Source organism: Pristiophorus japonicus, chromosome X, assembly GCF_044704955.1.
Source record: "Pristiophorus japonicus isolate sPriJap1 chromosome X, sPriJap1.hap1, whole genome shotgun sequence".
NCBI classification, from domain to species: Eukaryota; Metazoa; Chordata; class Chondrichthyes; family Pristiophoridae; genus Pristiophorus; species Pristiophorus japonicus.
In genome coordinates, this window is record NC_092010.1 from 12,815,410 (window position 1) to 12,827,968 (window position 12,559).

Below are 12,559 nucleotides of genomic sequence, written 5' to 3' on the forward strand. Positions count from 1 at the left end.
CTACCTACCCCCCCCTCTCTGCTACCTACCCCCCCCCTGCTACCTACCCCCCCCCCCTGCTACCTACCCCCCCCTCTGCTACCTATCTACCTACCCCCCCCTCTCTGCTACCTACCCCCCCCCCTGCTACCTACCCCCCCCCCTGCTACCTATCTACCTACCCCCCCCTCTGCTACCTACCTACCTACCCCCCCACCCCTCTTGCTCAATCTCTTACATTTAGCCTAGCACCTGTGGCCCTTCAACTACTGGAAACCGGCCCTGAGGAGATTTGGGACCAATATTCAGTCACTAGCACCAACCCGTGTGGAGGCCAAGCAGGAGTTTGAACGGCTCGACTAAACTCTTGTTCTTGTCTCGATGACTCTCTGGACACAAAAGTGTTCAGGACCTGTTTCACTGGTTAAAAATGAACGACTACAAATCTACATCAGATATATGGCACAGAAACAGGCCATTCGGCCCAACCAGGCCATGCCGGTGTTTATACTCCACTCGAGCCTCCTCCAGTCTCTCCTCATCTAAATCTATCAGCATTCCCTTCTCCCTCGTATGCTTGTCTAGCCTCCCCTTAAATGTATCGATACAAATCGCCTCAACCACTCCCTGTGGCAGCGAGTTCCACATTCTCACCACTCTCTGGGTAAAGACATTTCTTCTGAATTCCCCATTGGATTTCTTGGGGACTATCTTATATTGATGGCCTCTAGTTATGCTCTTCCCCACAAAACTTTTCAGAGGCGGGAACGAGAGGCGGACTTTGATTTCTATAGCGCCTTTCACGACCACCGGACGTCTCAAAGCACTTTACAGCCAATTAAGTAGTTTTGGAGCGCAGTCACTGTTGTAATGTGGGAAACGCTGCAGCCAATTTGGACACGGCAAGTTCCCACAAACAGCAATGTGACACTGACCACATCATCTGTTTTTTTGTTATGTTGATTGAGGGATAAATATCGGCAGTTATCCCCGGTGTCTTGGCCCCTGCTCCTCTTTGAAAGAGTGCCATGGGATCTTTTATGTCCACTTGAGAGCGCAGACAGGACCTTGGTTTAACATCTCATCTGAAAGACTGCACCCCCAACAGTGCAGCACTCCCTCAGCACTGCACTGGAGTGTCAGCCTAAATAGTTTGTGCTACAAATTGCTGTATTAGATCACCCCTGAGCCTTCTCTTTTCAAGTGAAGAGGCCCAGCCTGTTCATCCTTTCCCGATATGTATACGCTCGCATTTCTGGTATCATCCTTGTAAATATTTTCTGCACCCTCTCCAGTGCCTCTATCCTTTTTATAATAATGGTGATCAGAACCGCACGCAGTACTCTACGTGTGGACTAACCAAGGTTTGATACAGATTTAACACAATTTCCCTACTTTTCAACTCTATCCCTCTAGAAATAAACCCTCGTGCTTAGTTTGCTTTTTTTAATAAAATGGCTTTGTTAACCTGTCTCGCTACTTTTAGTGATTTGTGTTCAATTGTTGGCTCCTCTTACTGGCTATACACACTGTTGAAGTTTGAAGGGTGCGTTATACACATACATACATATATATAATACACATATATACATACCAAGACTGTGGACCAAATAGTATTTCATTTCACTAACGGCTTTAAAAAAAAAACTATATACATACACACACATATATATATATACATACATACACATATATAAAAAATAAAATACTATTTGGTCCAAAGTGTTGGTTATGGTGTGCCTACAACACCACCCCAACAATTTTTAGTGGGCACAGTTTTTTATCTGAGGCAGGTTGATAATGATCCTGATCTCAATCCCAATTCTGGAATCTTGGGTTGCGCATGACTGCATTCTGAATTGCTGGGAACGCAACGAGCATCTCAAATCTCAAACTCTACTCATGAACACAGACGCTATGATAAAATCAGAGGGGGAGCTTTACCTTTGAAATCACTCGTTTCTGAATATATAGCACTATGATTACACGCTCATGATGACTTAAAATGACAGTGGCACCAATTAGTTACATGGGAAGTGCACTCGGCTGAATTCCCCGGCACAAGACACGAGACATGCAGGTGAGGAGACGATGTGAGAGAGCGAGGAACCGCTCACGGGGAAGAACACTCCACAAAGTGTGAACTCAGAACACCGACTCTATTTTCCTTCTCTGAAATGGCGCTCAGTTATCAGAGACATGCTTGATGTGGATTCTCATTTTTGAATCGTGTAGGATCCACAGTCTGCTGCTCAGAACATTGGACAAGGAGGACAGGTTAGCAATGTGAGAGGGGAACAGAGAGCAGGATTTCAAACTCACCATCCAGCCTGACCCTGGGGGTTTATTGTCCCCTCAGAGCCACGGCACTAACCTGGGCAGAAGATCCCATCACCGCTCTTCCATCCAATAAGCTCGCTAAGCTTTTTCAACACCACTTCCTCCATCAGCACAAACACTGGTGCAATCTCGTAAGTGTATCTGAGAGAGACAGCATCGGGGGTGGGGGGGGGGGAGAAAAGAGAGAGACAGACAGAGATTGCCCGGGGGGGAAAAAGGAGAGCGAGAGAGAGCGACAGAGACAGACAGAGACAGACAGAGAGAGACAGAGAGAGACAGAGAGAGACAGAGAGAGACAGAGAGAGACAGAGAGAGACAGAGAGAGACAGAGAGAGACAGAGAGAGACAGAAGCATGGGAGGCGTGCAACACATTCAGCAAGAAAGGGAGAAAGTGAAAGAACAGAAGAGCAAGAGAAGGGAGGAGAAGAAGAAAGGCAACAGCAAAGGAAGGAGTGGGGAAGAACGAGAGCGGGAAGGGGTAGAGAAGCAACACAAGGGGGAGGGAAGAGTGGCAGCATGAGAGAAAACAATATCCAGTGTTTGTATCAAAACTTAAACTAAAAGTCCAGAACTGCTAGTCAGCCCAGTCATTCATGGACACAAGAGCATAACCCAAAACTGCCCACAAGGCTTCCACACCACCCTCCATAAAAACAGTAATTGCAGCCAGTGTAACATGCCATGGGCACCAGCAGCACTGCAGCCCCTCACCCAAGTGGCCATTCCTTGTGCGTGAGGCCAGACAGCGCGTGTCGGCAGGGTGTGGACCACAGTAGCGGACTGTGATGCAGTACTCGGATGTTCACCAGCCCACAGGCACGAAGGCCAATTGTGGTTGCACATCAACAGCCCAGCTGAGGTCATCCAACTTGGCACCGACTGTAGATTTAATCAGGCTGGAAAATATTTTTCTGAAGTTGGGACGGAGCACATTGATGGGACAGTGTAGAGGGAGCTTTATTCTGTATCTAACCCTGTGCTGTACCTGCCCTGGGAGTGTTTGATGGGACAGTGTAGAGTGAGCTTTACTCTGTATCTAACCCCGTGCTGTATCTGTCCTGGGAATGTTTGATGGGACAGTGTAGAGGGAGCTTTATTCTGTATCTAACCCCATGCTGTACCTGCCCTGGGAGTGTTTGATGGGACAGTGTAGAGGGAGCTTTACTGTGTATCGAACCCATGCTGTACCTGCCCTGGGAGCGTTTGATCCCAGTATTGCTGTCAAAACGTTTTTTCCAGCACTGATATCGGTCACATCCAATAGTAGAAAATATCACCCCAAACCCATCCCGCTCCCCAATCAAAAAGTAGTTGTGAGCACGTCAGGGAGCTCAGGATCTTCCTTGTAGCAGAGGGGGGAAATCGGAAACCTAAGCAACTTGAATGGCGGAGTCACTTTCCCTTTGTTGGAGAGCCCGTTAGTTGACCAGCATCACGGCAGAAAGCAAAACTCTTCAAAACAAAAAGCGGAGTGGGGGCGCGGGGGCTCATCGAGGGCCCTCTATTGACTAGTTGAATTATCAGCACCTGTGATTATAAAGTGGGCAAGTGAGCAGCAGCATGCAGAGTTCCCCTCGTGGTACCACGTTCGATCATACTGGGCCAAGGGAGGGCAAGTAGAGGTGTACCAAGTAGGATAGCCATAGCAAGCTTTGAAAAAAATATTCACATACCAGTTCTCATTCTGCAATGGCTGGGTGAGACTTCAAACACTACACAGGACGAATGAGCACCTGTGTGTGGGATGTCCGGAGTGTAATAAACAAACCAGGACATCAAAGGCCTGCACAACAACTGGTAGCAGCCAACCTCAACAGAAAATGAGCTGGTGTATCAACAGTGTACAGAGACATAACAAGATGTTATATATGCAGACTATAGATATATGCTCTCTGTCGTCACTGTATAGTTGCATAAGATGGAGACTTGTCACCTGGTGTACTATCAAAGGTTTACACATCAATAAGGTTTACACTGTGTATATACTATGCTGGCACCACTAGAGGGTGCAACTGGTGGAGACTGGGGTTTCCTGCCCCTGTGGCAGAGGCTGTCCACCAGAGGGCACTGCGGTGGGAGACCCGAGGGTCACCTGCATAGGTGTGCAGGGCCCAGTATAAAAGGCTGCCCACCATGCTTGTGCCTCACTCTGGAGTTACGAATAAAAGAACCAAGGTCACTATAGTTTGAGTACAACACATTGCCTCGTGCAGTCATTCATAAGTGCATCACAGACATAGCAGCGCCTACATTGGTCCTACAGAATTAAACCTATGAAAGGACATACTCAAGCTTCTGGGGATCTTCCATCTAAGTCTTGCTGAGACAAAGCAGTCATAACACTCTGGAGACCCCCTGAAGCAGTCCTTGGCATGTGAGTATTGCTACCTATATCTCATGTGCACTGCATGCAAGGCAAGAGGTTGTGTTTTATTATCTCTGAATTTAATAGGAGCATTACCCAGATATTTCAGGGTTTCCTGGGCCTTGAACTTGTATGAGAGTTAAAGAATGGATGACAATATCCTAGAATATTTCCACACAAGGGGCAATACATGATCTATATCTGTACAAGCCCAATGAGGAGAGAGAGAGAGAGAGAGAGAGAGAGAACACAAGCTTGTCATGGAGCGAATGGGCAGCCCAGTAACGGCACAAACCTGGAGACAGCTCACCTGGATGGTGGAAGGGGGTGTGGAAGGGTGGGCAGGAAAGAGAAATTTAACAAGCAAAACTACTTTCCAGGTTTTCCAATTTCTAATAAGTGGCACTGTACAATATCCACTGCAGGTGTTTGGATTGGACCATCAGTAAATGCTGCTTACTGGCTTGTGTTCAGTGTTTCCGTTATATAACGCCCAACCAAGCAGTGATAATCCAGTCCCGCAAACAGCTGGTTGTAAAATCGAGGATGAACTGAAGAAAACAAAACAAGATACATTTCAGCACTTTGGAGAAAACAGCCATTTTAGTCAAATAAAAAGTCCCCACATTCAAGTTTATCTTCAGCTGTCTGGGCCCTCCCTTAAGCTCTCCATCTCTCTCTCTCTGCTCCTTTAGGATGCTCCTTAAAACCTACCTCTTTGGCCAGGCTTTTGGCCACCTGCCTTAATATCTCGTGGCCTGGCGTCAGTTTTTAATTTGATAATGCTATTGTGAAGGGTCTTGGGACGTTTCACTATGTTAAAGGCGCTATGTAGATGCAAGCTGTTTGTTGCACAATCCTCAGCCCATGATGATTCGAAGTTGGTTGCTGGGGGCATGAACCCAGTTATTGTACAAACATATGAAAATGATGGGCAGGAAAAGAACAACTGGTTCATCAAGTGCTGCAGTACAGTGGGACCTGGGGGTACTTGTGCGTAAAAACACAAAAAGTTAGTATGCAGGTACAGCAAGTGATCAGGAAGGCCAATGGAATCTTGGCCTTTATTGCAAAGGGGATGGAGTATAAAAGCAGGGAAGTCTTGCTACAGTTTATACAGGGTATTGGTGAGGCCACACCTGGAATACTGCATGCAGTTTTGGTTTCCATATTTACGAAAGGATATACTTGCTTTGGAGGCAGTTCAGAGAAGGTTCACCAGGTTGATTCCGGGGATGAGAGGGTTGACTTATGAGGAAAGGTTGAGTAGGTTGGGCCTCTACTCATTGGAATTCAGAAGAATGAGAGGCGATCTTATCGAAACGTATAAGATTATGAGGGGGCTTGACAAGGTGGATACAGAGAGGATGTTTCCACTGATAGGGGAGACTAGAACTAGGGGGCATGCTCTTAGAATAAGGGGCTGCCCATTTAAAACTGAGATGAGGAGGAATTTCTTCTCTGAGGGTTGTAAATCTGTGGAATTCACTGCCTCAGAGAGCTGTGGAAGCTGGGACATTGAATAAATTTAAGACAGAGATAGACAGTTTCTTAACCGATAAGGAAATAAGGGGTTATGGGGAGCGGGCAGGGAAGTGGAGCTGAGTCCATGATCGAATCAGCCATGATCATATTAAATGGTAGAGCAGGCTCGAGGGGCCGTATGGCCTACTCCCATTTCTTAAGTTCTTATCAAGCCTGCTCCACTTCTCATGATAGATGGAGCTTCACGAATGGACAGTTCCTACCCTCCCAGCAGCCATGTTGTCTCCCTGGAGAGGCAACAAACCAGAAAAACCCCAGAGGGCCAGTGAATGAAGAGATTCATTGAATAATGCAGAGAGGAAGATGACACTTGCAATATTGGGGATGGGGTGGGGGTGGGGGAGGACACCTCACAGGGTTTTGGTAATTGGGTTCAACAGCCTCAAAACAAGTTTGAGAAGGTCCAATGTTCAGAGAATCAGAAGGTTGCACTTCCAAACACTCTTGTATTACAATACAACACTTGGAACCTTAAAAAAAAAAAGGGGCAAGTGAGGAGGTTACCTACTTGTTTTGACACTGTATCGGATGACATTTTGGCACCGCTCCAGCAGTTTCTCATGGGGCTCACCAGCATCAAGTAAATCAAGGTCAAGAAGATCACGCAGTTCATCTGGTTCCTTCCATTCACAGACCTAGCAGACAAACCAAGCAAAAAGATAGCTGACCACATGACAAAAAGAGCAGGCCTTACTCTTGCAAGTCCCATCAGAATTATGGACAAGGGTTAGGAATGAGCAACGAACGAGGTCGCAGGCCTGGGTCCCTCCCGGCGGAGTTGATTTCATACACCCCCATTTCCAAACCTTTCTAGGATTGGACCAGAAGGAAACACTAAAATAGGTGTGACCATTCAGCCGACACCACCAATTTTCCCTATAGTACATGTATAATTTGCACATTACGCGAGCTGGGTTTTCTGGGGGAATTCCAAAAGTAATCGTCATTAGTATTGTCAGCAGGTAAGGTGCAATGGGAGGTGTGACACATGTTCAACCTGTACCCACTGAACCAATGAGAAATCATCAGCAATACAATAGATTGCATCCTTCCAAACTTGGGCTGTGGGTAATGGAGTACAGTACTGGCATGTACAGGTCTGTCACCGTATAACACTGGGGTACAGTACTGGCATTACAGGTCTGTCACTGTATAACACGGGTACAGTACGGGTGGGTACAGGTCTGTCACTGTATAACACGGGTACAGTACTGGTGGGTACAGGTCTGTCACTGTATAACACTGGGATACAGTACAGGTGGGCATAGGTCAGTCACTGTATAACACGGGTACAGTACGGGTGGGTACAGGTCTGTCACTGTATAACACTGGGGTACAGTACTGGTGGGTACAGGTCTGTCACTGTATAACACTGGGGTACAGTACACACTAAGTCACAGAATGACTCTGGGGTTGGATTCCTGCATTGGAATCAGATGGTCAAGTGTTCGAGCCCCGCTCCAGACAGACCTGACAAGCAGAGGGCAGATCACCGCCTCTCTATATTGGGTTAGCCTCCAGCAATGGGGCGGGTGTGGGGGTGGGCGGGGTGGTTGTGTGGACTTGCGTTCGATGAATGTTTGTGCCCCCCCCCTGCCCCACACAATTGTAAAGGGTTGGTGGGCCTCTTTATCCTTGGCTTTAGCCCACCTCGGAAAAGATACTGCGCAGATAAAAACCGTGAGGAAGGTAAAATAATGGGACTAAAGGTGAACAAGTCCCCTGGACCTGATTGCTTACATCCTAGGGTCTTAAAAGAAGTGGCTGCATTGGTTGTAATCTACCAAAACTCCCAGCGGATTGGAAAACTGCAAATGTGATGCCCCTATTTAAAAAAGGAGGCAGACAAAAAGCAGGAAACTATAGACCAATTAGCCTAATATCTGTCGTTGGGAAAATGCTCGAGTCCATTATTCATCATCATAGGCAGTCCCTTGTATCGAGGATGACTTGCTTCCATGCTGAAAAGCGATGAGTTCACAGGTGTTTCAATGAAGGACCTAATATTCCGGATCCCAAACTACATGTTGAAGGGTGGAAGATGCCTGTGTGTGGATTTTTTTAACGTGTGGTGACCATTGCACACCAGCCACCACACGGGCTTGACAGAGCTAGGTCTTGGTCCAGTGGCAAGGGTTAACCAGGACGACTGGAGACCAGCTCTGCTGCACGGGCCTAGCGCGCGCACATACTCCGACTGTCCATAGATTGCAGTGTGGGCTGGGCTGTGCTGCCTCTGGACCCTTGGCTCTCCTGGGCCCCAACCGGTGTCCTGGCTAATACTTATCCCTCAATCAACATAACAAAAACAAACATAACAAAACCAATCATTATCGCATTGGTGCTTGTGCGCAAATTGGCTGCCGCGTTTCCTACATTACAACATCGACTGCACTTCGAAAGTACTTCATTGGCTGTAAAGTGCTTTGAGACATCCAGTGGTCATGAAAGGCGCTGTAGAAATCTTTTCTTTCTTTCACATTATTGGAAAAAAGCAGAAAGATCTATCTGTAATCTTTTTCAGCCTCACAACCCCACAAAATGTCTGCGCTCCTCAAATTCTGGCCTCTTGAACATCCGTCATTATAACTGCTCAACCATCAGCGGCCGTGCCTTCAGTTTGGGCCCTCAGTTCTGGAACTCCCTCCCTATACCTTTCCGCCTCTCCACCTCTCTTTCCTCCTTTAAGGGGCACCTTAAAACCTACCTCTTTAACCAAACTTATCTGCCTTAATTTCTTCTTTTGTGGCTCGGTGTCAAATTTATGTTTTGTCTTGTAACACTGTGAAGCGCCTCGGGACGTTTTATTACGTTAAATGCGCTATATAAATAAAAGTAGTTGTTGTTGCAGCAGATAATCAGGTTTGGGTTAAAATCGAAGCGCGTTGCAATTTCAGTTCGCTCAAATCCCTTGGCTTGATGAGCACACACAGCCTGGACAAAGTCTCACCCTTCTGCATCCTAGCTTTTTTTTTAAAAAACTGGTATATCCTTAGTACAAGCCAGTAAGTGGATTAGCCTTGGTACAAATACAATAGTGTTCACTGTGGCATAATGACACCTGATGCAATATACATCCTCACACCAGACTTAGACTATGTTTCTCTCCATGTCTGTTTTAGATCAGAACTATTTAAAGCTATCATCATCATCATCATAGGCAGTCCCTCGGAATCGAGGAAGACTTGCTCCCACTCTTGAAGTGAGTTCTTTGGTGGCCGAACAGTCCAATACAAGAGCCACAGACAGTCGTTGGGGGAAAAGGGTGGGTGGGACAGGTTTGCTGCACGCTCCTTCCGCTGCCTACGCTTGATTTCTGCATGCTCTCGGCGACGAGACTCGAGGCGATTCAGATAATAAACATACACAAACCCTGATTTTAGACAGGCATTTAAACGAGCTTCTAACGGGCGTTGCAATACACACCACAATGCAGATTACCTTTAAATCTATTTTTTGTGCATGCGACAGTTTTAGCCTCTTGCTAGCTGCCCTGCTGTGCACTATGGTGTGCATAATGACACTTAATGTTATTTCAGTTCGACCTGGAGTGAATGGTATTAAAACAGGCTCCATGAGGTACTGCTTTAAGCAGGGTACTGATAGTGTAAAGGTAACTGAAATCTGGATCTTCCAGCAATCATTTGCCGTACACGATTATGCTCTTCAGCGAAAACCCTTTTTTCAGTGAGTTCAAGGTCTGGTGAAGTGGCGACACAGTTCAACTCACTTTTCACATCCTTCATTATTGCAGTCTCTTTCTCCATGTGCTAAGACCATGTTTCATTGAGCATGTTACTCCTTGTCCTTGAGCATTCGACTGCAAATCTCAGTCCTCAATAACCCGAACTAATTTTAAACTCGTTTCATAAACTAACTAGCCAGCAAAGTCTTTGCTTCAGCTGATGTAGAATTAGAACCTTCAGGAAATAGACTGTGGCAATGAAATCGTTATTAAACAATTGGGATGGAGTAAAACCAGAATTTCTAACAAATTCACGATAATCAGCTCTTCTTTTCAGTAATTTCGATGGTAAAGCTTACGAAAGGGGATATTACAAGTTTAATTGAATTCAGTTCAGTTGTAAATAAGCAGCAGGGGCTGGCTCTTTGGGTCCCCCTATGGAGCTTTCTGTGGCTGAACCATTCAGATCAGTTGAGTTAACCAATTCTTTAGCATGTCAACCCTTTGCAATATAATTCTGGAATTTAAAAAAAAAATAGATATACTCATTCTAAAAGATTTGAAGTGAGAATTCTAGAGATTGCTGAACATTATCTTTCCTGAGGCTGGTACCTTTTGTCCGAACAGGTTGCTTGTTGCAAGTGTATGTGCTATTGAAGTAAGATGGCACATCAGCATATTCTCATCTTTTATGAATACATAGAAAATAGGTGCAGGAGTAGGCCATTATTCGGCCCTTCGAGCCTGCACCACCATTCAATATCATGGCTGATCATTCCCTCAGTACCCCTTTCCTGCTTTCTCTCCATACCCCTTGATCCCTTTAGCCGTAAGGGCCATATCTAACTCCCTCTTGAATATATCCAATGAACTGGCATCAACAACTCTCTGCGGTAGGGAATTCCACAGGTTAACAACTCTCTGAGTGAAGAAGTTTCTCCTCATCGCAGTCCTAAATGGCTTACCCCTTATCCTTAGACTGTGTCCCCTGGTTCTGGACTTCCCCAACATTGGCTATTTTAGCAAATTCTGAGGCTTTTATGTGCTGTCGAGTCATTAATGACTGATTAATGGGGCAGACTACAGGACAAAAGAAAGCAAGGTCACCTTAGATCACTGGGAGTGCAGAGAATGCTGCTTCTTATAGCAGGAATTTAGTGGCACACCAATGAATGGTAGAAAATCCATCCAAGACTAAAACCATGCTCTTCTCATGACTGATGTCTGAATAATGTGGAGGGGAGGTGAAGGTATGCAGGAAATGCTGAAAATACACAGCAAGTCTAACAGCATCTTTAAAAGTGAAAATATAGCTTAATGTTTTGAGTGCTAAAGCCTTCATCAGAGCTGAAGGATTAACACATGAAATGTAAATCTGCCTTTTCTCGTTTCAGCTAGTGACGGATCTGCGTGTTATTTATCCAACAATTTCCGTCATTATATCTGACTTTTCTTCCATCTCCCTTGCTTCTCCATCCACAGTCTGAAATAAAAAATAGGGGAGGACGAAAACCCCTCATTTTACCCAGAAGAAAAGGAGCTGTGGGATCTGCCTGTGCTGCAATAGAACAGAAGGCCAGTGTCCCGGAAGGAACAGAGAACCCAGATCCAGGCGTGGGTTGTGACCGAGACGATGTGGCCTGGGCAGAGCAGTGATTGGATGAGGGAGGACACCGGAAGGCCAATGGTGGGACAGTGTTAGCCCAAAGCAAGGGGCTTCAAGCCAATGGGAGAACACTTGCTCAAAAACTGTGGGACTGACTCAGCACCATTATCGGGCTATTGTCTTCCCCATGTTTACACCATTATTGGGAAATTATGCAGACCTTCAGAAAACTAGGGAACCCAAAACAAACCAAGGGCCTACACAATGGCTACAGGAGGCCCACACCCTGCCAACCCAATCAACATCTGCTCAACCCTCGAGTAGGTTAACATCTGAATGGTCAGTGGAAAAAACCCATGAAATCTATCAGTGCTACATTTTCCAAAATCACAAAGCCCACCAATGGGAAGGATCGATTTCAGCATGAGACGCAGACTGGATATCTGGCTACAAGAAGGGGATTCTGACCCAGTGTGTGTGTGTGTGTGTGTGTGTGTTCTGCTCTCATGATCCAGCAACCAACAAGCCTCTCGACACAGGAGGAAGACCAGTGTCCGAAGACACAAGAAACAAACCACCAGACTGCAAAAGGCACAGTAGTGAGTACTACCTCTGGTCCCCAGAACTCCCAACTCGGTTAGGCCAGGAAAGGTGGGAGGTTGGGTATTGTACTGCTAATACTTGTGTAAAAATTTTCGTTGTGTCCGTTTATTTGGATTTAGTGGGATTGTTTTGTTGGTGTATTGCTGTTTGTTGAGATACACCTTGTGAAATAAATTGGAAGTTTAAAGTTCCTCTTGGAATCGCCTCATCTCAATTCTGTTGTATTACATCTCCTGATCGTGAGTCTTGCGTCAGAACAGTGTAAGGGAAGCCAGGAGCACCTCGAAAACGCTCAACTGTGTGCCACAGGCTAGGGAAGAAGGGGTTAGGAGTGTTTGACACTCACAGGTGCCTCACAGGCTCGGCATAAGCTGTGGGGACGCACGAGTCTCAAAACCCCCTTCATAAGCTGTGGACACAGTCTCTCCAGGGGTG

General features: G+C 46.2%; 1 protein-coding gene across 3 annotated transcripts in view; it reads right to left on the minus strand.

The window, feature by feature from the left end:
* Positions 1-12,559, minus strand: part of csad (cysteine sulfinic acid decarboxylase) — a 138,179-nt gene that overhangs the window by 72,741 nt on the left and 52,879 nt on the right. For all 3 annotated transcript variants that reach the window (XM_070869368.1, XM_070869369.1, XM_070869367.1), the window contains exons 3-5: positions 6,739-6,865; positions 5,146-5,236; positions 2,354-2,460 (exon numbers count right to left, since the gene is read on the minus strand). In XM_070869368.1, coding sequence (XP_070725469.1) covers positions 2,354-2,460; positions 5,146-5,236; positions 6,739-6,865 — 325 coding nt within the window. The remainder of the gene's footprint in view (positions 1-2,353; positions 2,461-5,145; positions 5,237-6,738; positions 6,866-12,559) is intronic.